This window comes from Stenella coeruleoalba, assembly GCF_951394435.1.
Source record: "Stenella coeruleoalba genome assembly, chromosome: 16".
In the NCBI taxonomy this organism is placed as follows: Eukaryota; Metazoa; Chordata; class Mammalia; order Artiodactyla; family Delphinidae; genus Stenella; species Stenella coeruleoalba.
Window position 1 is genome coordinate 60,785,012 of NC_137162.1, and position 24,626 is coordinate 60,809,637.

At 53.1% G+C, this 24,626-nt stretch overlaps 1 protein-coding gene across 1 annotated transcript in view; it reads right to left on the reverse strand.

Moving 5' to 3' along the window:
• LOC307175649 (cadherin-23-like) overlaps positions 1-24,626 on the reverse strand; it is a 240,463-nt gene that overhangs the window by 43,582 nt on the left and 172,255 nt on the right. Inside the window, exons 7-8 of the mRNA XM_079900970.1 lie at positions 7,838-8,032; positions 4,096-4,224 (exon numbers count right to left, since the gene is read on the reverse strand). Of these exons, the coding sequence (XP_079757096.1) occupies positions 4,096-4,224; positions 7,838-8,032 (324 nt within the window). The remainder of the gene's footprint in view (positions 1-4,095; positions 4,225-7,837; positions 8,033-24,626) is intronic.

The following is a 24,626-nucleotide window of genomic DNA, read 5'->3' on the forward strand; positions in this document are numbered from 1 at the left end:
CTCTGAGGCTTGGGTACCAGTAGGGAAGTCGGGGCAGAGCTGAGACGAGCTGGGACCGCTCTAGAAGGAACATGACTCTCCCTTCTGTGGCTGCCTCCTTCCAAAGAAGCTGGCCAGGAGAGTTGCTGAAGCTGGAGCCTCAGGGGGCCTGTCTACCTCTTTCTCTGCCGGCCCAGCACCATGCCCCTCCCCCATTTCCATGACAGGATTAAGGACTTGAAAGGATGACATGCAGTTTGCTTCGGGAGTGGGAGGCGCCCTTGGGGGGAGGCAGCCCATGGGTCCGGAAGAGACTTCCGACAGGAGCTGCCACAGCAGATTCTGAGGCAGAAAATCCTATTTCTCAGTCCTTAATTCCAGTCAATTCCAGTCAAAGGGCTGATAGGCATCGGCTGGCAGTAATTTGTGCAGTTTATCCGCTCTTTTCACCTTCTATCGGTCCTTCACTGACGGGCAGGCCGACATGCTGTTGCTCGAGTGAGGAAATTAAAATTTGATGCAATAATCCCAAATAAGAAGGATTTTATTAGGTAATATATACACTTTAGATGAGGCATGCTGACCTGATACACTGATAGAGGGAGGCGTAACATGCTGGGAGCTGCAGATAAAAAGGGGGAGTGAGGGAGAGCGGGCGAGGGTCTGGATGGAGGCGCTGGGTCAGCAGAGGCAGGGCCGGGGATGGGGGACTCCTGGGTCCTCCGGCCTGGGGGACTGATCAGGCCATGGAGCTCCTCTACCCTGGCCTGGCCGGGAAAGTGCTGCGTTAAATCAGGGCTCCACACTGTAAAGGGACATGGAGGGCCCAGATCAAGGCACGGAAACGGATTAGAAGCCTGGAAAAATCAGGCTTAGGGTGTATGGGAAGCTGTGCAAGGGACGCGGTGAACTTTCAAGACTGGAGGCAGGGAGGCCAGAGGTGTGTGGACACGGAGGCGATTCTGTGGGCGCTGGGAGAGTCCGAATCTCCCAACTTACTTCCTTGTCTGGCTTGCCCACGCCTGGTCATGACCCAAGAGGCAGGACTCAGACCTGCTCCCTGGGAGCCCCCCAGACATTGGCTTTAGTGGCCTTGCGGAGCCAAAGGGACAACCCTGGCAAGGCAAAGAGATATCAAGGTCCCTCATCCTGAGGAAGAACCATGTCAGATGTCAAGAAACCGAGCATAAGGAGCGCAGGAGACAAGGGGAGAAAGGGTCCCGTTTGCCTGTTCTGAGGAGTCATCCTAGCAGGGGCCCGTGGAATCATCGGGAAAGCGTGGCTTAGCACAGGGCCCTGCACACAGCAGGGGCTTAATGAACATCTAGAGGATGAGTAAAAGAATGAAAAATGGAACGGATGGCTGGACGAACTCAGAAATCTGCAGATCCGAAAGGAACACCTGTAGTAATAGCTACATTTAGTATTACTCTGCTACGATACAGGGATGCCAGGAGAGACAAGACAAACTGAAGGTCTCGGACGCTACTCACACCAACACCCCTCTTGCTGAGCACCGAGACACTGAAATGAGGTTGAAGCTGGGACCCCCAGCCCAATCCCAACACATAACCGCGGCGTTCTAACGTCTGTTAATGCCGGCACTGCTGGGTGCTTCGATCTCTAAAACCCCCAGGCTAGGGAGGCACAATTGAGACAGCTGTAGCCCCGGTTCCCCGAAGAGGAAGAGGTCTGGAAGTCGTGTGATTTGGCCAAGCAAGTACCTGGCAGTACAGCGACCTGCTCCGAGACCCCTGGCTGCCCAGCCACCATCACGTCCTCACTTCAATCGACAAGCCGGCTTTGCCCATATTGCCTGCATTCAGCCCTGAGCACGATGCCCTGGGAGGCCTGTGGGAGGTTCCCACAGGTCCCAAAGACTCAGCCACCTTGGTGACCAGGAGCCCCAAAGTAACCCACTTACACGTCGGTGAACGTTACAGGTGTGGCTACAATTCAGTGGGAAGTCATGCAGCGTAAGGAGGGTGAACTCCAGCAGAGCTGAGGGGAGAGGGATGTCTATGCCTGGGCCAGTGAGGAGGAAGCCAGGAAAAAATTCCAAGAAAGGTCGTCAGTGAGCTGGGAACCAACAGATGGGTGGACTTGGGGTTGGTGACCAGAGCAGGCACAAAGGGTGATGAGGATGACAGGATAGCGAGAGGGCTGGTCTGACCAGGGCATTTGTTTGTTTGTTTGTTCGTTCGTTCGTTCATTCATTCACTCATTCCAAAAACACTTCCTGAGCACCCACGGTGCGCTATGCTCACAGCAGACCCCATTCTTGCCGCGCTACTCTCGCGGTCCAGCAAAGCAGCCGAGGGTGAGTGAGCCGTGCAGGAGCATTGAGCACTAAGAAGGGACGGCCAGGGGCTGGGGGCAGATGCAAGCGCCCACCTCGTCTGAAAGGTCAGGGAGGAGAATATGAGTGCTTATTAGCAAAGAGGTTTTGGGGGAGGCAGCCTACAGTCTTGAAAGCCCAAGCTCCTGCTGTCCATGGACCACCAAGAAAGAGACGGCTGGGGTGGGGACATTCAGATGTCTCCCTCTGCCCTCGAAGCAGCTTCAGACACCTGCAACAGGAGGCCAACTTGTTCGTCAGACCCTCCAGCCCACAAGCGGCCCCAAGAAGTGGATACCCCCTCACACCTGGAGCCTGCAGTATGGTGCTTGGAGGAGGCCGATGGTCGGGACAGACCATGGTCCCAAACTCGGGGGGCAGGCTTCCTGGTCTGTGGTGGTCCAGGAGCATGGCCTGCACTCCGGTCGGGGGAGCCTGCCTCCCACTTGTACCCAACTCTGAGAGCCTGTGCAGACACGCACGTGGGGCGCTGAACAGCCACATGTTCAGGTGTATGCCCCCCTTGGCTCTCAAAGCTGCGTCTTTCCTCTAAGCACGTTTAGTTCCCTCAGAAGGAGGGGCACAGTTTTCTTTCCACAGAGCTGTTCCCCGAGCTGCATGTCCAGGGGTTGTGTTTGCCCGAGGAGCCACCTTTTTCCAATTCATCAGCCCACAGCGGGTGTTCTGTTCTAGTCTGTACGAAAGCAGGGATGGCTACCGGACAAGGGATGCCTAGTACTGCCTGCCTGGCCCACAGTTGACCCCGGGGGCAGCGGCATGCTTTGTCTCTAAGACCCCCAGTCACAGCTGACAACCATGGTGGAAACATGGCCCACGGGCAGCCAATCTACAGGCTGGCTGGCGACCTCTGACCTTGTGACATGGCACAAAATCACACCATGGCCAGGCTTCCCTGGTGGCGCAGTGGTTAAGAATCCCCCTGCCAATGCAGGGGACACGGGTTCGAGCCCTGGTCCGGGAAGATCCCACATGCCACAGAGCAACTAAGCCCGTGCACCACAACTACTGAGTCTGCGCGTCACAACTACTGAAGCCCGCGCGCTTAGAGCCCGTGCTCCACAACAAGAGAAACCACTGCAATGAGAAGCCCACACACCACAACGAAGAGTAGCCCCTGCTTGCTGCAACTAGAGAAAGCTCGCGTGCAGCAACGAAGATCCAACGCAGACAAAAAAAAAAAAATCAGACCACGGCCAATCAGGTGCCTCTCCTGCACACGTGGCCCTGGGAGACCCAAAGTCTGGGCAGTCAGAAGGGGCAGCCGGAGCTGTGAGTTCTCAGGGAAGAGCCAAGCCTAGGAAGACCTGTGGGGCGGATGGCAGGTAGCCGCCACCTTGGGCAGTGATGGCTGGCTGAGAGAGGCAGATTGACTGACTGACACGTGGGGGGCATGGCTGAGCCCCACTGATGTTTTGGGGAGCCTGGCTGAGTCCGCATTTGCTCTCCAGCCCAGGCTGGATTTTCCACGGGCATCCCCATCATCTCATGTAGATCCTTCTGAACTGCTGCCCTTCGCTTGCACTAGCCAGTCTTTGCTCTTTGCCACTCAGAGCCCTCCAGGGATGAAGTGAGAGAACGAGGAGGTGGGGTGTGGTATAAGAGGGGATTGGGTTTTCACTGTGCTGGGCCACCCATCACTGCCATGCATAGGGGTTTGGGGGAGTAGGAAACGCCAAGGAGCCCATCCCACCAAACAGGGCCCCCATCCCTACCAGAGGTGCAGAGGGAAGTCTCACAAGGGCCGGGGAGGGTCTTACCAGAGGAGAATGCTCATAGACGTTGGTGCTGTAAGGCAGGTTGATGAAGATGGGGTCCATGTCCTGGACGTCTGTGATGATGATGGCCAAGTTGGCCAGGGTGGACAGAGGCCTGGTCTTGTCTTGATCCTTAGAGAACAAAGAATACACAGCCTTAGGTTAAGTGATGTTGTGGGCATGCACACACATGGACACACACACGACACCCACGTGCACAAACACGTGTGCACGTGCGTACACATGTATTCCCACACTCCCCCAGGGAAGGGCATTAGCACACGGAGCTCAGGAACTCTAAGAACCTTCAGTGATCTCAGACCTGTGCAGGAAAACACAAACAGGGTCCCCAAGGCCTAGTGGAAGGCGGCTTATCCACTGTCACAAAGCAGGCCTGGGGTAGAGCCGCATCTCTGGCCCCGCCCAGCCTAGGCCTGACTGCCCTTGGGGTAAAGCGATGGTGCTGCCCTTAGCTCCTTCTCTGGATTCAGTCAGGGGCCACTGCCCCCTCCATGCCCACTTCCTGCCCCCTCTCATCCAAGGGCAGCAAGGGAATTGACTAGGATGGGGGTTCCTCAGAAGAAAGGCCCTTTGACCACAGAGGGGGCTACTCCGGAACCTGTATCCCTGCTCCACACGCTGGGTTTACCGGTCAAGCAACTTTTCCTTTAGAACCAGTAGGGGGCGCTCCAGGGCCTGTGACATTTGTGGGACTCTGGGAAGGAATCCTGAGAGGTCATGCAGGCCATGTGGCCAGGCAGGCAATGTTTAAACCCTCCTAGCTGGAAATGTGGTCCTGTGAAAGCTCACCAAGAAAGGAAACCCCAAACCCATCTTCTATTCCCCTAAACGTGATAAACTGCTTAAACAGCTGCTGCTACTGAATCACGATAGCCAGCAAGAACAGAAACTACATGCTGAAGAGATTATATACCAGGCTCTGTACTATACACTTCAGTTGCTTTTGTAGGTATTATGTGCCCATTACGCAGATTTAACAGAGACTCAGAGAGGTTAAGTAACTTGCCCCGAGTCACACATCTGGTAAGTGTATAGCCAGGACTCAAACTCAGGTCCTTTTGACATAAAAACTTGCTCTGTCTGGATCTGGGGCCCTAATATCAGCCCAGGTGCTAACTTGCTGGGTCACCTCGAATAAGTTCTCTCCCCTTTTGGAGTCTCAACGTCCTCTTCTGTGAGATGAAGGGACACCCGGAACGACCTCTATGGACTCTAGGCCTTGTAAATTCTCCGGTTTGGGGTTTGAGGAGGGACTGTCCTTGGGTTAGATCTCCCTTGGTCTGTCTGGGGTGAAGTGAATGATGCAAGGCGTTCCCCATGTTACAGCAAGCCTAGTGCCTGCTCCGGCCCTCCAGAGACACAGCTGCTGAGCCTTCGAGGAGAAGGAAGGGCTGGCTGGCCTACGAGTCCTCAGGGGCAGCCGGGGAGAGGATGGAGGGGCTTTGGGGATGGGTCGTGGGTGCAGCAAGGGAGGGGAGAGTCTGGAGGCAGGGGGAGCTGGGCCCCTCGGACCACAGGGGAGACAGCCTCCCAGCCTCCAAGATGATGGGGCTCACAGTCCAGGCTTGGGGACCACCATGGTGAGAGCTCTCAGCTAGGCCCTGGAATGACCACTAGGCAGATAGGACCAGAGGGTGAAGCCTGGCAGGAAGTCGTTTGAACTCTGGGGCCGGGACGCCAGTGGTTCTGATTTGCCATTACCAGGCTTCTGTGGGCTGCTGGCTTTGTCCAGCGTGGCACCTGCCCTTCCTGTCCCACACACCTGTGGCTGCAGCCCTGCTCCTGCCACGGATGCGCCCGTCCAGCCCACCCTGGACTCCACGGCTGGGGAAAGGGGATGGCAGTGGGCACAGGTGGCCGAGCAGGCACCTGGCCAGGCTTCCAGCTGTCACTCTGGCACCTACAGCTCTCAGCAGCGTGTTCCCAGGGGAGTCCCACATTTCCCCACCCGCTACCCACCCAGTAGTGGCTGGGGACCCACACTGCTCCCTGCAATGCCACACAGGAGAATCTCCTTGAGGAAATGCCCAGAGGCCAAGGGCACAGCGTCAGCCCTGAGAGGGGCTTGTGCATCAGGTGGGGGAGCCATCAAGACCCAAGGGAGCTCTAGGGCCCCCCCTCTCCCGCTGCTTGATCTCTGGAAGATTAATGGCAATTTAACTGCACTCACCATCCCAGCTTGAGGCTAGGCCTCTTCACAGGCCTGGCCACCCAGATTCGTGCCTGTGGCCAGCTCTGCTCTCTTCCCCACTGGCCCAAAGCCATTTTTATGGTAGATGGAAAATATCCCACAGGGACGAGTTCATAGTGAGAAAGATAGCAAGCATCTGTGCATTTCTGGGCCCAGGTGTGTGCAAATGGAGAGTGGCGGGTGTGCAAGGCACCGCGGGAGGGCACAGGCGTGTCCAAAAAGTGTCCAAAAAGTGGATTCTGGTCTTGCAAGCGCCCTTGGTCCCAGAAGTCAGTCTTCCGAATAGCAGCACACACGTCCTCCCGGGCAACTACCACTTAAGCAGGGGAGAAGGAAGGAATGTGGGTGCCATCAGCAGTGGCCTCCCCAGGGGCCGCTGGACCAGGTACAAAGGAAAAGTTTGCATTTCCTGGTTTGGGGGGCCTCTCTGGATCTTGTCCAATCCTGGGGGAACGCCATCTTTCAAACTGGACCCTGGACCCAATCCAGTGTGTCTTCCCCTGGGCTCTGGCCCCATGTCACTGCAAGTGGAGCCCCAGCGCTACTGGAAGCCCCCTCGCAGTGACATGGGGCCAGGTGGTGGATGCTGTGTGCCAGGCTGATGGGTCCTGGAGGGTCAAGAGGGACTCCTGTGATTTGTTTCACTGTTGACCTGAGCTTTGTAAACAGAAATCTAAGGGACAGCAGGTCGGCTCGCCCTGCTGCCGGCTGAAGGCTCCAGGAGCGGGGAAGAGGGGCGTGCAGGGGAGGAACCCTACTGAGGGTGTGGCCTGCCTGGCCCCCAGGCCCTTGAGAACAGCTGGCAACAGTGTCCAAGCAGCAGTGATGTTCTGGAAACTCAGAGACTCCTGACCATGGGGGTAGTGGACTAGGGGGTCAGACCACCCGGGTTTGGGTTCCTGCTGCCCACTACTTATCAGCTTGTGAGTCTCAACAGTGTCAGCTATAAAATGGGACAGTTATTGCTCTCCCACCGCCCTCTCCTGACTAACTCATCCTGGAATTCCCAGGACTCAGCACGGTGCTTGGTGCAGACGGGTGCTCTCTTCTGTGTAAGAATCGCCACTCTAGAGCAGTGGCTAGTTTGCTTGGACCCTCTGGCCCCTGCATGTTGGGTGGTGTCAGGACACAGCTGGGTTGACACCTCTGTCCTGTGTCCCACAGAGTGAGAGGACACCCTGCACTAGGAATGCCCCACGGGGTTACCAGTGCAGGCACTGGAGTCCAGCTGCTGGGTGACTGTGGGCAAGTCACGGAATTGCTCCTGTGCCTCGATTTCCTCATCTGTAAAATGGGTCCTTTAACTTTTATGACATAGGGCTGTTGTGAGGTTTAATGGAGACAATCCATTTGAGTGCTCTGCACAGCACCAGGGACATAGCACGGACCCTCAGCAACATCAGCTGTTGTTGATCACCAGCATCACCATTATGAGCCTTGACTAGCAGGGAACGAGGTTGACGTTCTGTGCTCCCTTTGAGGGTGGGAAGAGGCTGACATCTGGTTGTCTGGGCCCCCGGTGCCGGGACTCACCGTGGCATTGACGGTGAGCTGGTAGGCCTGCGTGGTCTCGTAGTCCAGCTCCTGGATCACTGTGACAATGCCACGTGCACTGTCGATGGCAAAGAACGGGGAGGGGGGCTGAAAGGAGAAGAGGACGCTGCCGCCTGCACCCAGGTCGGGGTCTGTGGCATTCACGATGAAGATGGGCGTCCCCACTGGCGTGTCCTGGGGGTGAAAAAAGCAAATAAAAGGGTGAGCTGGAGCTTGGAGCAGCTGCCTCCGTCAGTGACTATTCCCCCAAAGCCCATTAACCATGGCCCTCCAGCCAACCAGACCTGCGGCTTTATCATTTTTATTCTAAGAGGGTTCAGAGGAATTTAAAATGCACCATCTATTTCTTTTTCCTTTTTTTGATGGCCTCCTGGTGGCTGTAACAGCACCAGTTCCAAAGATGATCTGCTCGTCCTGGAGTTCCGCATGAGGGTCTTTTGGTCCCCAACCCCCTGTTTCTTGGCGGTTTTGCTTTCACTGTCAGGTGCCCCTTGGCTGCCCAAGCCTCAGGCACGGGCTGCTCTGGAGGGAAGCCAGGAGTCTGCGTATTGGAGGTTTCAAGGGCAGGGAGCTGGGAGATAAGTGATATGGGGATGTGGCAGAGAGTCTGGGGACTTTGCCTGGCTCACAGAGATTACCTGGTTTGCCCATGGTTGGGGCATCCACCTGCCATGCCTGGGCCATGGCAGCCTGTAACCAGAGAGGCCCACAAAGCCTGCTCAAACATCACCACCTCCTGGGAGCCTTCCATGATTCCCTCTGCTATACACTGTGTATAGACAGACCCCTGCCCCTTTCTGACTTGGGGTTTCTGGTTAAATGTAACTTCTTCATGGAGGCCTTCCAGACCCTTAAGCCAGGTCAGCCCCTACCACGCCCCCAACCCCTGCCACTGTGTATACTCAGAGTCCCACAGCACCCTGGAATGGTTCATCATCCAGAATTCTTCTGTAATTCCCCGGCCAGTGCCTGTCTCCATCATAGCACATGTGCTCCATGGAAGCCTTAGGGTTCTATCTGCCTTGCCCAGCACGGTGCCTGGCGCATGGCAGGTGTCCAGTAAATACCCTTTATGAAGACATGAACGAGTCCCTATGACAGCATTTAGCACATTGTATTCTAAGTATCTGCGTATTTGCACCTCTGCCCAACTGTCAGCTCTCATCACCGCCGCGTCCACCACAATGCCTGGCATGTAAGTCATGACTGCAAAATTCTGCGTGAGTAAATTTATTCCTAACTTAGTGAGCTCTGGACACATCTGAAGACAGGCAACTTAACGAGGCTCTGCCCAGAGACAGAAAGGAAGAAACAATCCTTGCTCCCGGTGACTGACTGACTGACTGTTATGTGCCATGTCTGTGCAGTAGGCTGTACCTGTCAGCTCTGTAACAAGCAGATTTCTAGGTGGTTGCTATTGTCCCACTTTTGAAAAGGAAGTTGAGGCTCAGAGAGGTTAGGTAACTCACCCAAGTCACACAGCTAGGCAGTGGCAGAGAAGGCCTTGAATTCAGGTGCAGTTAATGCTAAGCCTATGCTCTTAAGCTCTATTCTAAACACGTCTCTAAACCTCGATGGCGGTTCTTTCCCTAACTCTTCTGCACGGTGCTGAGGTCACCTGCCAGCATGGGTGGTACCCCCCAGCCAGGAGTGAGGGATTGGACTGAAAGTTCCCTGAGGGCAGAGACAACATTCCTAGTCCTCTGGGATCTTTTTACACTGGGACAAATGACTGGGTCCCTTCTGACACCTGCAGGGCTCCTTCCAAGGAGGGCATTCATATTACTGCCCCCTCTCCCTGCTGCTGGCCATGACCTGGGCCCTGGCACTACCTTGAGAAGCTTCTCTCTTTGGGGACCACTCTCGGGTACACTGTCAGCCCTTCCCCAGGACTGGCTGCTGGAAGCAAGGGTGTTCTCTGCAAGGCCCCTAGTCAGTCTGGAAAGGGCCTCCAGAGGACACTGTCATGAAGTTGCCATTGTTTCTCTCTGAGTGTGCTGCCCCTCCCCCGTCAGGCAAGTGTCAGCCTGAACGGACAGGCTCAGATCCTGTCCTTCTCCAACCAGCAGTAAGGACCGGGGCAGATGGGCAAGGACCCTCTCCTCCATACCATCCACGATGCCCCAGTGCCCTTCTGCACGGGACACGGGCCCCCGCGGTCCTGCGCTTTCTCCCCCTCCACACTTCAGTTCCTGGCAGGCGCCGCATCCTGGCCTTTTGGCTAAGATCACGTGTAGTTTCTTTCCTCATCAGCTTACTATTTCCTGGCAGGTAGAGCTATTTGTACTTCTCCAACCCAGCAGGCTCCCTTACACTTCTGAGTTCCTGAACCTGCTCTGCCTTTGCTAGGTCTGCCCTACCCATCTCAGTGGCTTGGAAAACAGATGCTCTCTCTCCCTCCAAAAGAGCATCAAGTATACAAGGGGGTAGACTGGACAAGTGCTAGGATTTCAGGGATAGAAAGACCTCTGTTGAAACCCGAGCCTCACTGTGTGTCTTTGGGCTAGTTACTTAATCTCTCTGATCCTTAGTCCCCTCTCTGTAAACCGAAGTTAATAATATCTCATAGGGTTAATGTGAAGAGCACTCGAGCTCATGAGTGTAAACTTCCCGGCACATAATAAGTGCTTAGAAGACGGCAGTTGTGATTTCATTGCCTGAATGCCTTCTAGAGGATGGCAGACAAGAACACCTTCAAGGGTAGGGCAGGGAGGCATAAAGAAACACGATGACTATTAATGCTACTGCACTGGGCATTCCCTGTCTGCAATCCCCAGATCTACCGAGTACCCTGCTCTGCCATGACACCACCCCGCCCCGCCTCCCCCACCCGGGGCGGCCTCAGGGGACTGCATTCCTAGACTCCCTTGCAGGCTGGCTTCTGCCAACGGGAGGGGCTGGTAGGAGCTCAGAGTTTGGGGAGGAGACAGGAGGAGAAAGAGTTTGGGGCATCACTTCCCCAATCCCTCTAGCTCCAACCCAGCAGCCTCTCCTCCCTGGCCCCAGTTTTCAGTGCGCTCCAGCCCCTCCCCTTGCCCCTCCAGCCCTAGGAGTAGAAAGAGCTTCCCATCACTGCTAGTCTCTGCTGCCTCAACATCCCTTCATGTCCCCCTAGGCCTGCGCCCCCTCTGGAAGTTGTCTCTTCACCGAAATGCCTTTATCGAAACTATCCGAGATGAACTGTTTCCTGGGGGACCCCGATGGACCCAGGTGCTCTGCAAGGACCTACCCCGAGCCACCACGGGCAAAACCCCAGAAACTGTACTCCCCGGGTGCTGGGCTCAGCGAAGCCAGCCTCCACCCCAACATGCCACCACGGCGGCACTGGTCTCGAGGAGGTCTTTATGAGGTTCTCAGCTAACCTACAGCTCTCTCTCTACCCCCGGCCCCATCTCTAGGTCCAACATGCACATCGCAGGAGTGCCGACATCAGCCCCCAGCTCCAGAACAAAGCACGCCGTCGAAGCCTGTAGTTCCTGCCACGAGAGGGATGGACATGTTCCGATTTCAGAGTGACCAGCCCCCTGTGAGGCAGCGAGACAGCACTTCAGAGTACACGCCACGTGGAGCTAGTGCCCAGAGGAGAGGGACGGCTCCTGCGAGAACATCAGCTCTCCAGCCCCCTGCCTCAGGGAGGAGAGGGTATTTCACTCATCCATACCGACTGGTCCAGGGTGAAGGCTGTGATCAGAGGATTTAAGAGCAAGGTCCAAGAAGACAGGAAAAGGGGGAAAATAAGGGATGGTCCTGTGTCCGACCTTCTTGGATTATGTTTCATGCCCTGCAGTGAAAACCTATTCAATTTCTGCATAACTTAGAAATGGTTTTAAATAGGCCTGGCAAAGAGCTGGGAGGGGTGGGATCTGAGGCAGGGGTGGGAGGGGTGCTTGGAGGCCAAGGAAGCTCCTGAGCACAAAGGCCAGGCCTGACCACACACCCCTCAGGGATGGCTTGAATGTAGAAGCTGGAAGGAACCTTGGAGATTAGCCAGCCTTGTCTCCCATTTCATAGATGGGAAAAGTGAGGGGATGCGCTTCCATGCTCTCCATCTCACAGGTGGTTAATGTCAGAGCTGTGACTGGAAACTGGACGCTCTGACTCATTATAAGTGCTTTTCTCACCTCACCCGGAGACACCAACCACTGCCTCCCTGCCCACCCGCCTTCCGAGTAGAGATGCTCTTTATACCCACAGCTCTGCTCAGAGGGAGGGACCTAGGTGTTCATGTTTGTACCAAGTGGCTTCAGGCCCGGGCCACATGCGATTGGTCCAGGGGTAACCACCTGACTCAAGCGGGCCAATCAGATGGGGCCTTGGAAACTCAATCAGTTTTCTGTGGGGAACTGAAAAAAAGATTCTTGCTACCTGGTTGGGGTAGAGTGGGCACCATGACAGGCCGGAAGTCACACAGAAGCCACAGTTACAGGGTGGCAAAGGAAGCCCATCTGCAGTGAGAACGGAGCACGGTGAAGAAGAAAAGCAGAGACAAGGGTCTCTGCGGGCCTCCCTGGCCCCGGCCTTCACAGCCCCTGTCTGGCCCTCCCTTCCTGTCCCTGGCTGTGGTGTTGAGACACAGTCCACGCTGTCCTTCCTGTTGGTACCACTTGCTCACTCTGCCCTGCATGGGTCTTGGCTCCTTGCCCCACTGGCACCCCCAGAACACATCCAGCCGCGGGCAATTCCTCCTCACCCCACGGCTCTGCCACAGGCTAACCCTGCCCCTCGCCTGCTGGGATTTGGCCCCTTTAAGGCCCACAGCTGGGCCACAGAGAGCAAAGCTCATGGCCAGTACTGCTGACTGTTGAAGGCACAGGAGGTAATATGGGGAGAAGAAAAAAATGTCATGAAGAACCTAGGGGTAAGACAGGAATAAAGACACAGACCTACTAGAGAACGGACTTGAGGATATGGGGAGGGGGAAGGGTAAGCTGTGACAAAGCGAGAGAGAGGCATGGACGTATATACACTACCAAACGTAAGGTAGATAGCTAGCTAGTGGGAAGCAGCCACATAGCACAGGGAGATCAGTTCAGTGCTTTGTGACCACCTAGAGGGGTGGGATAGGGAGGGTGGGAGGGAGACGCAAGAGGGAAGAGATATGGGAACATATGTATATGTATAACTGATTCACTTTGTTGTAAAGCAGAAACTAACACACCATTGTAAAGAAATTATACTCCAATAAGGATTTAAAAAAAAAAAAAAGAAAAAGAAAGTGGCCTGCAGCCTGGGTGAATGAATGCCGGCTCCCTCTTCTTTCTAAGTGTCCCCAGACACTCCTTTTAACATGCAAATCCATCCAGGCCATTGAAATGATCAGCATGCATATGGGGTGGCAGGAGTGTGGGCTTGACACAATTAGCCAGGACAGGCCTGGAGGAGGATGCCCCAGAGAGCCAGTTTCTGCCTGCCTGGAGACAGGAGACCAGGGGGAAGGCGCCCCCTACCCCCTACGGTGTCTGGCCTTGGAGTTCAGGGTCTACAGAACCATAGCCAGGTGGGCCTGGGCTGTGCAGGCAGGGCCAAAAGGCCCATTTTGGCTGGTGGGGGGGGGGGCGTGCAGCCCCATTCTAGGGCAACTCTGGTTCCACCTTGTTGCTGGAAAGGAGCAGCTGGTCTTGGGAGGAAAGGCCCCACGGGGCGTGATTACTCCTGTTCCTAAAACAGGCCTCTTAGCGCACTTCTCTGTCCCAACTCTGCTTCCAAGCCCCTTCTTCCACTGCATCCCCTGTCCAACCCCATCCTCTCCCTCACTGCTTCTGAGTCATTTCAAGGGAAATCTCCCCAGATGCACCGCCCACGCTGCCTGGGGTCCGGGGAGTGTGTTTAGGCATCATCCCCTGCAAATCCCTTGCCCCTGCTGGGCTGTCCCTCTCAGCGAGGGGCCCACTCCACGCAGGTCGCGTACAGGGCAGGCCCCTGCCTCTTCCAGCTCACATTTAAGCTCCACATCACTTCTGATGGACCTGCTGTAAATGGGCCACCCTGCGCAATTCAGAGACAAATAAATCTCTTTGCTGCTCTTGGGGTGACAAGGGAATAGACTCTGGCAAAGTTCTACCGTGCAAGAGATCTTGTTCGTTAATAACAATGAAAAATAGCTCACTTCTCAAACGCAGTGTGAGTCACGTTACACTCCGGGCTTCTACAGAGGTGGCTCAGGGTGCTCACTGGAACAGGTGGGGGGCGCACGGGCAGCGAGGCAGGAAGAGGGCCAGACAGAGAGGCAGAGCGCAGGACAGGGGACACAGAGATGGAGAGAGTGTAAAGCAAGGGGAAAGGAGACCAGGCGAAAGGCGGCAGGAAGACCACAGGGGGTCAAAGAAAAATAGGATGGGGTGATGAAAGGGGCTGAACTGGGGGCCAAAGGGAAATGGGCATGGGAGGGAGAGAGTTTGTGAGAGAAGAAAGAGGGAAGAAAGTTGGGGAGAAAGGAGAGGAAAACTTAAGGGAGCAAAAGACACATTACGGAGGAAAAGTTGTGAACAAAGGAAAAGAAGTATTATAAAAATTCAAAGCAGCAAGAGAAAGGAAGATGGGAAAAAGACAACAGCGCGCCATACTCTCTCATCTTCGCAGTGCACCCTCCTTCCCCGCCCGTTAGATTTATTCTCAACCCTGGAACAAACCTCGGAACAAGCCCAACCGTTTCCACCATAGGTGCCACCTCTAAAGGCGTTATTAATATTTATGGAATGCTTGCTAGATGCTGCCACAGTCTTTAATATCTTATTATAAAGCCTGTTATAAAATGCATTAGTAATAAATTCCTGACAGATGGAGTTCCGACAAGGTGAGGGCGCCTCGGTGGCTCCGAGCTGGGAATAGACCCTCCAGGGCCAAGCCTGTGGCTCAGAGGCTGGGCTGCTGGTCCCTGAGGCAGGGCAGGGCAGGGATTCAACCCTTTATCCGTCAGCATGTTTACAAATTGTATCTCATTACCTCCTTTTCCCTGATGGGGGAAATGGAAGCTCAGAGAAATGAAGCAACTGTCCAAAGTCACACAGCTTGTAAGTGGTGGGAGAAGGATTCAAAATCAGGTCACCTCTGTGTCTCCAGACCTTGGGGACCCTGCAGATGAGGGTGGAAAGTGAGCTCAGGGCCCCTGCTCAAGCGGAACTGGTTCATTTCCTCTGTGGAAGGGCTGGGGATGACAAGGGACCCAAAGATGGGAGATTCAGGTTGGCGGGATTAGAGAAGAGAGGGTTGGTGGGGAGCTTTAGCCCAAAGAGAATTTCAGAAGGAAGAAGGTATCTCAAAATTTGCACGCTTTCACTGGGGATAAGGAAATGGGCTCCCACTGTGACAAGAAGAATTAAAGTCATAAGTAGAGACCTTTCTGATGGGGGGGGGGGGTGGGAGGGGTGGGGTGGTACCAGGGCAAAGTGGAGGCGCCTGTGCCTTGGTTTCCCCTGAATGCCAAAGAGGTGCTTTTTCACTTGTGACTCTGAAGCCAGGGGCCTCCTGGGGTGCTTGGGGAGGGTATGAAGTTTGGGAGGCTTTGTGGCATTCCAGCTTATGGGGGAGGGGAAGTGGGGTCTATGAGAGACGTGGGCTGTATTTCTTTCTCAAACGGGCAAGAAGGCACGTGTGGGCACCAGCTGAGAGCAGGGTCCAAGGAGAGAAGTGGTGCAGGGAAGAGAACCAGGAGAGGCTTCCGTGGATGCCTCAGGTGGCCCCATTCTGGTCGGGAGAGGGCACACGGTGTGTGCACACACCCACACATGTACACAGTGCTCCAGCACCTCTCTCTGCAGAGGAGTCTAGAAGACATCATTTTACAACATCTCTTCTGTGGACCAGTGTCCGTTCTCTCTTGGGTGATGTGCACTGGACTCTAAAAGGTGTTGGGTCTGCTCTGAGTGCCAGGCAGACTGGTAGGTGGAGGTGCCAGCTCTGTGGGCAGGAGGGGCCCCAAAGGGCTGGGCCCCAAGTCCCACACACCCTCACACGGCTCGAGCACTTTCCCTGGGCTGGGCTGGCCTTCTCAGCTGTTCCGCATCTCCATGGAAGCAGTTCAGTGCTCTCCCGTCTCTGAGGCCCTGCTCCTTCTCAGCCTCTGGCTGTGGACCGCCTGTTCTGAATCCCAGGAAGACCTCCATCAAAGTGCTTACCTAACGCCCATCCTGACTTCCCAAGTTCCGCCAGTCTCTTCGCCTGCTGGAGTGATCCTGGACGTGCCCTTCTCTCCTGACTTTGACTCCTCATCAATCACCAGGGCCTGGCAGTTCTTCCTTCAACATTCCTCAAATCCTTCCCCTTCTCTTTGTGATTTACCTTGGCCACCTCCAAAGTCCTAGCACTGTCACTTGCACATAGAAGGCATTCAATAAATGTTTTAACAGAATCGGGACTTCCTGTTAAACATGGCAGATTAAACACCTCCATTGAGTTCTGGTTTTGTCCCAACCCCCTCACCAAAATGACAATATGGAAATTAAAAATGCATAAATCCATAAGGGCAAAAAGAATAGGAGAGGAAGTGACAACAGATGAGAGGTGCCAACAGAATCCTGGAAACAGATGGAACTGGAACCTGCCTTAGGAGAGATGGGAAAGCCGAAACTTAGGCCAGCACCTCAGAATCTTGGAAAAGCTCAGGAACTGGACACTTAAGGTGATGCTCAAAACAGGAAGACTGGCTACAAATCTTTAAGAAGAGTGGCAAGACTCCCAGATGCCTTCCCCAACTCTTGCAGAAGATAGGAGGTTTGCTTTCTGGAGGGGCTGAGTTAGTTGGGCTCTGGACTCAGACTGGGAGCTGGACGAGGCAGCTGAAAACAGGAAGGTTAAGTGAAAAGCTGCATCTCCCCTCCACTCCCATCTCCAATCAGGCCTCTTTAGCCATTTAGCCTCCTGGAGACTGACAGCCAGGCAGGAGATAGGGAAAGTTGACCCAAGAGAAAACACAAGTATTAACATGTTGGAATTCCTACAAAAAAAATCCAGGTCCTCACCTAATCATCCCATAGTGAAGCCCACTGGTTAATAAGCAGTGCCCCTCCCTACCCTGTCCTAATACACACAGCAAGCTTCCAGGCAGGTAAATGTGAACTCACTCTTAAATATAAACAGACAACTAAAGGTCAAGTATACATTTGAGAAGAGCCTCTAATGTGAAAAACAGAGAGGAAAACAGTAAAAAGGAGTAACAACAATAAGTATCTTTAGCAAGCTTAGACAAACAACACAAGACAGCATCTTTGAAATAATCTTTCAAGAGGAAGAAAGAGCTAGTTGAAAGTAAAAAGTCAACAGAAGAGTTGGAAGATAAAGAAATTTCTCTAAAAGAAGGACAAAACTCAAAGAGATGGAAAATGGGGGAGAAGAAAATTAGTGTAGTTCAGAAGATTCAACACCTAATTAATAGGGGTTCCAGAGAGAGGAAACAGAGCAAAAGAAGGGGAGGAAATTATCCAAGAAGTAACATAAGAAAACTCCCAGATCTGAAGGACATGCTTCCAAATGGAAGGAGACCACACTATGTGTTCAGAAGACAGCTCCACACTGAAGCATAAAATGATGAAGTTTCAAAACACTGAGTATTAAAAAAAATCCTAGAAACTTTCAGAGAGAAAACAAAAGGCCACACTCAAAGTATCAAGAATCAAAATGGCATCAAAGTTCTTAACAGCCAGAACACAAAGGAAAAATGACTTCACATTATGAAGAAGACTATTTTCATTCTAGTGTTCTATACCCAGCCAAACTATCAACAAATATGACTGTAGAATAAACACATTTTTCAAAGTAAAAAAAAAAATCCCATGAATTCTTTTTCAGGAAATTACTGAAGGGTGTACTCCACCAAAATGAGGGCATAAACCAAGATAGAGGATAATTGGGAACCCATGTACCTGGACCTAATATATTAGATATTCTTAGGGTGAATGCCCTCTCCTCCCCCAGGCCTAACCTACATCAGGTCTCTTTAGCCATTCAGCTTCCAGAATAGCAAGCAAGCCAGAGCACAGTCAGTCCAGATTGAAGCAGGAGGATGAATGCTCCAGGGAGAATGTTGCCAAGAAAAATACAAACTGAATTAAAAAATCAATATTCTTTTAATACATTGAGAAGAGGTATTCAATTATGTCAGAATATTTAGGGATGAAAAAAATGATAGGTTCATAGAACACTAAGCAAGCAAACGAAAAAGAGGTAGTTATTAATTCTAGAGAAAACAAAAGAGGAAATATAATTACAGAGGAAATATAATGACAGTACTGTACACTATGTGGCTCTGCTGTGAATAATATTTACGTGATTATAATGCTGTATACACTAAATGCTGTTTGAGCTAAGAGGAAGGATACAATTATGTTGGGAGGATGGGTGGAGCATATTAAGAGTGGTGTGTGTGTATGTGCGTGTGCAGCAAAGGTGAGGTAGAGGGTGGTGCAAAAGTGCAATTCTCATTCTTCACAGCTGAAAGGCGATAGATAGTATCTAAAACTGAAAAATTTATAAGCATGCAATTTGGAAATAAGAAGGTAACTAACAGAAATTGAACGAGGTTATCTCAGGATGGGAATCAGGAATGGGAAAGGATGAGGCAGGGCACTGCTATTTTTATTATAAGACTAGCTTCACTATTTGACTTTTAAGCTCATGCATATATGGCTGATAAAATTAATATAAAAATTGAAAAAAATCTCCCTATGGCTGAACCACTGCAGTGGCCTCCCCTCTTTCGTCCCTGCTCCCGTAACTAATCCTGGAAAGTCACTGCCCTAAAGCACTGATCCACCCCCCTGATCTCATTTTCCTCCTCAAACACTATCACCAGCTCCTCTTTTCTGTCCAAGGCAAAAGCTCCTCCTGGGCATTGAACGTCACCACAGTCTGATCAAAGCTTCCCTTTCCAAACTCATCTTTCATTTTTGCCCCATTGAGAACCTCTGCTTTAGTCAGACTGGTCTACACAGCAGCCCCCCAGAGCGCTGGTCTACCTTTGCTCGAGGAACCTGTGCCCTCTCCACAGGCATTCCTGCTGATAGCTCCCCTAGACAGCAGATGTCACCACCCAGCACAGGGAACTGATGCTCCCTCCCTTCCGGAAGAGGCCTGGCTGCCTGGGCTTTCTAGGCACACGTGCCCAGACTCAGGTTGAGACACCCTCTCCTGCCCACACTCCCAGGCTCTGCTTTGCAAAGGCGCTGGGTGTGCAAGACTAGGAGAAGCCTCAGCAGAGGGACATCTGGGACCTCCTTCCTTCTTCTCAGAAGTTTGGTTTTCAAAGCCAGGTAGGATATCCAAGTGTGAAATGGCCCCAGCTACCTTCTAATTCAGAGATTCAGGAGATCCAGGTAATTTTTCTCAACCCCCCGACACACACAGCAGCACCCCTACCCCAGCCCAGCGACCTTCCTGCAGAATGAGTAACAGAAGGGTTTCGAGATCCACCCCCGCCCCACGTGCCACTTCCCTTGAGCTCCCACACTCCAGGGCTGTCCCTGCACCTGCCCCCCTGCAGCCAACCTCTACCCCTCTCGCCTGTGACCTGCAGGAGCTGAGGGAGGGACGTGCTGCAGCACCAGGCATGGTGCCTCCTGGACGGTGCACAGCTGGCAGAGCAGCCCAGCAGCTGGCTGAAGCAGGGGACAGGAAGGGCCGCGCTGGCGAGGCGGCCCCCGGGCCCACGCCAGCTCCAGTCCCCATGGCATGCTGCTTTCAACGGCGGCGGTACCACCCCCTTCCTCAGGGCTGGGCTCCCACCTCCCTCTCTATGGCATGGGAGGAGTAACGGCAGTGGAGGCCAGAATCCAGACCTCAGCTGTTCACTTTTACCCTCCCACCCTTCCCCAAACTGAGAAGGTAGTCGGACAGACTCCTGGGAGCCTCCCCTGCTCCCTCTCCCACAAGGGACTTGGAAACCAGCTTCTGGAGGCAGGAAAGGATCCATTCAGCGACGATTACCCCCCATGCACATTGGCCTGATTGGGGAAAAAAAAAACAGAAACAACTGTCCTCAAACTCTGGGTCACGTTCTGGCTTTCCAACAACGATCCGTGTGACTTCCTTCTCTGTTGCTACAGGACATCAATGCAAACATTTGACGCCTCAGTCTTCCCATCCAGGAAATGGGTACAGCAGTCCCTGCACTACCTTCCACACAGAGCTGCGAGGGAGATAAAATAAGTCATTCTGAAAAATCAAAGCCCAAAACAAAATCTTTACAACCTTCTGCAGAAGCAGAAAATTCTAAGATAAAAAACTAGGGAAAGCTATGATGTAACCTATAGAAGAGTCCTCTCTAAAAAGCTACCCTGGAGTCCAGAACCAGGGTCATCTGGGTTCCAGGACTCTGTCCCTGAGCCTCAGGGGCTGAGTCCAAGACAGAAACAGGGTTTGGCGGAGGCATGACGTGGCTGGTCTTGAGACTTAGTAGATTCTGGAAAGTGGCAACTGAGAGATGCATGGAGTTCCTTAGGATATTTTTTTTAAAAAGAAAAGGCGCTCCAGGGGTCTAGGGGACTGAGGACTTCCTGTGTGTCAGGCCCTGTTTCCAGCACTTTCCATGCATTATCTATCTTGTATAATCCTCCTGGCAGCTTGTGAAGCAGACAGAATTACTATCCCCATTCTCTGGATGTCCAAGGCCATGTGTACTAAGCAGGAACCCTGGGATTTGCGCTCAGGCAGGCTGCACCAGGGCCCAAGCTCTTAACCACCGCGCTATGCTGTGCTCAGTGCTCAGTGAGCAAAGGGTACCAGGTCCAGAAAGCAGGGGGATGGCCAAGATGACCTTGAGAAATTGGGATCCTCTCATTCTGGCTAAGTGCCAGGGCCTACTAATGATGTTTAAAGGGGTTGCTACAGAATGACTTAGGCCATCTAGAGGTTCCAGGCTCAGGACTTTACAGGAGCCAGGCGTCACCAGGAGGGTGCTGGAAGGGGAGGCGTCAGTTATCAGGAGCTGCCACGTTCTTTCATTCATCGATCCCAGACACGTTTATGGAGCAACACAGTACAAGACTGCGCTGCCCACACTCACACTCTTTATCTTTCCAACAAAAAAAAACGGTTATGAGCAAGTGGTTATTTGTGGGGAAGAAAAGAGACGCAATAAAGGGAGGCTTTGAGGAAGCAAGAGCGAAAGGGAACGTTCTATATGAGTCCCAGCTCCACCCTTTATTTGCTGTGTGACTTTAGGGAAGTTAGGCAACCTCTCTGAGCCTCAGTTTCCTTATAGTTATAGATGGGCATAATAAGAAAACCTGTCCCATGGGACTCTTATAAGCCTTATGGGAGATAACACACAATAAGTGCTTAGTGCATAACACATGCTCAACAAACCTTAGGCTCTATCATAATGTTATTATCTCGTGGGGCAGGTGTAAGCGTCTATAAACTGTAAAGTGCTTTGTAAACGTTACTTCTGGTGGGAAGGCCTGGAAGGGGAGGGGATGCCTCTGAAGGCTGAGGTCCTTGCTCTGCTCTCAGCAGAGATAAAAGCCTCAGATGAGAGGCAGGGTTGGGGGGCTCTCTCTGTGGCACGCACCCCCATCTCTGTCCTAATGGAGTCCACTCAGTGTGCGGGGCCTCCAGTGCTGCCCTGAGCTCTCTGTGCACAGCTCCATGGCTCACAAATGAGGGTCCATCTCCATCTCCCAGCCCCAAATTCGTTCCCCCGCATAATGATGAATCATGGTAAACAAAATGAATATGCAAATCTCCTTAGGGTGGCCTTACATCTACGGAAGCTGAGGCTAACAAATGGATTCTGAATAAGAAGACAGCTCAAGTAATGCAACTTCTCCTGCTCATCTCTCCCCGTCCCCTGCCCCTTGGGCTCCACCCATCGGTGTGCCCCTTCGTCCCCAGATGGGTGTGCATTCTGAAGGGCCAGGTGAAGAGGGCAGCAAAGGCCGGGGCAGGCAGGAGTAGTGGTCAAGTCCTGGTGTGGGTTTTGCCTCTCTGATACCCATGGCTACTGCTGCCGGCCCTTCAGCAGTAGGTGGTGTGATGTGATAAGTGGAACCTGTCACTTGGTGCCTGGGGGCTTAAAGGCAGACAGGCTGGGGGAGGCTGCAAACCAGGCTGCAGGGGAGCTGAGGGATGGTGAAGGCTGGAGAGAGGGGGCTTGGTGGGACCAGGACCCAGGCAGGGAGAGCACAGCTGCAGGAACTCACTGGGGCCGTGGGGTCTTGGGAAATGGTTTAATCTTCAATAAGTGGAGAGAGACTGGGAATATCATGGCGACGAGGACTTTAGAAATCACCTCGTCCAGTGGTTCGCTCCTTGGCTGTGTATTAGAAAACCTGGGGAGCTTTTAAACAATATCAACGGCAGGGCTCACCCCAGCCTCTGTGCTTTTAAGTTCCCAGAGGAATTCTCACGTACAGCCTGGGGGGAGAAGCCCCGCCTTACCCAGTCGCCCTATTCTAGAGATGAGAAAGCTAAGACCCAAAGAGTGGAGGGGACCTGACTGAGGTCACATAGGTAGTCAGTGGTGGCAGACACCCACCTCAGTGCTTACTCCCTGACCTCCCCCTCCCTTGTCCTGGCAAGGACGGGAGGTGATTCCCTGAATATCCATCTTTCTTATCCTTCAGGTACAAGGAGCTCTGGGCCGGGGGACAGAAGACCTGGAATCAATGTGGTCTCCGTGGGACCCTGGACAAGTTACAAGCCTCTTTGGCCTTCAAGTCCTCATCTGTCAAATGAGGGAGTTGAAGCACATTATCTCCACATTCCCTTCCTGCTCTACAAGGGTATGACTGTTAAGTCCTTCCTGAAATCTAATCCAAGGCTCCCTTGCTACAAAGCCAGCCCCTTTGCTTCAGACTGTCTTCAGAAGATATAAAGGCAGCATGTACTGAATCAAAGATTGATAAAGGCATTTCTCTCTCCCTTTCCTTCTTTTCAGGGTGTTGCCCTCTATTGAGATACATACACTCTCATGTGGACAGAACACAGGTTAAAATGCCCCACCGCTGGTGGTAAGTGTTTGCCCTGTGCTAGGACTGCAGAGCACAGCCCCTGAGAGAGGGTGACAAGCTGAGGAAGGACATTCTGGGAAGAACAAAGGGCACCAGGGGTCAGGAAGCCAGGGGCCTTGCACCCCTGCGGCTCTGTCTCACTAGCTCTCAAATGGTCCCGAAAGGGCGGGAAGATACTAAGACATCAGTGCAACCATCCCAGATGCCTGTCCTGCCCCCTCTTTCACTTCCATGTGACCTTGGGCAAGTAGTGAAACTCCTGGAGCCTCAGCTTCCTCATCTAGAAAATGGGTATGAAGTAATGATTATGAAACACTTAGCCCAGTGCCTGGCGCACAGTAATGGTGGCAGCAGCTCCCAGCAGTGTGACAAACCTCGTTATTACCAGGTAATGGCAGCCTCCCATTCTCTGCTTTGGTGGGGGTGACCCAGGGAGATCCACTCATCCAAGGAACACGCCTGGGGAGGGGGACAGTTCCCTGCTATGTTGTCCTTGAGAACGTTCCCATGACAGGGGTCCTGAGGTTTCTATAGGCTGGGGTGGGGTGGAGCATCTGTTGCTACTGCTCTGGGGAGAGGGCTCCTCCGAGGGTGTTGTCGGAGCAACAGGGGGGAAAGTCCAACTCTTTGGTCTACTGTGCATGGTAGACCAAGGGCCATGGACTCTGTCACTGGCCTTGGGGACAGCCAAAATCTTGGCACACAAAGACCACCAGACTGACCCCGAGACAAGATGGAGACCCAGAATCCCAGATGCATCCTGCTCGAAGGCAGTCCTAGGACAGCATGGCCTCATCTGTTAAGACCAGACTTGATCAAAAAGCAAACCAGCCTCCCTTTCCCTAACAGAACCCAGAGACGGCGCCTCCACACATGTCCTGGCTGGTTCAAGTCAATGACCAACCCGGTCAGGAAGTTCCAAGGGTCTCCCCAAGCCCCACCTGGAATTAAGAACGTGGAGTCCAATTTCTACCAAGAAACAGACTCCTCCCCAGCCGTCCTCCTCCTGGCCCCAGGGTGCCCAGTGCAGGTGGCTCTGAGGGCGCATTGGCCTTCCCCTAGGAAGTAGGAGAGACCATGGGTAGGAATTGCAGATGACTTTCATTAAGCGGGGTGCTAATACCATGAATTACAAATGAAACCCAGATGATGAGGACCCTGGCAGCCTTACCTCCGTTTGATATTAATTGGGCGACACTTTGTTTTAATGGTACATTAATTAATGCAGAATTTCGACGGAAGTCCGCGTGACACTCACATTAATACAAATGAATTCATTACCATCGGTGTTATTACAAGAAATGACAAATAAATCTGTAACAGTGGGACCCTTCAAATAATGATCACGAATCATTAGGTTTGCCGCTCGTTTGTACTGCAAATACGTGTGTATGTTTGCTGCCGAGAATGTGCCTTTGCCTTTTGGTGGGGGAGGCAGCCGGGGGGGTGGCTGGCTCTGTGGTAGTGGAAGGGGAAACCTCTTCTAGGCTTTGCTGCATCTGCTTTTCCTCCCTTTCCCCCCCACCTCAACCCCCAGAGAATTCCACTTTCTCTCCCCAGAGCCCTCCCCCAGGCTCAGGACCCCCATGTCAGGAGTGTGATTGCGGTGGGCCCCCAAATCCAGTGCACCCCGTGTGCGCTCCCTGGCCCTGAGGATGGGTTGGTGGGGGAAGGAGCAACAGCAAGAGGGGGATCTTGGCTTAACGAGGTTGAAGGGGTGCAGCTATGGCCACTATTTGCTCTCCAGAGGTTTGCCTGGTCCGACTGGTATTAGTGTTTCAGGCAGAGAGTTCAGGTGTTCATGGACCGGCACTGTGCTGGGGATT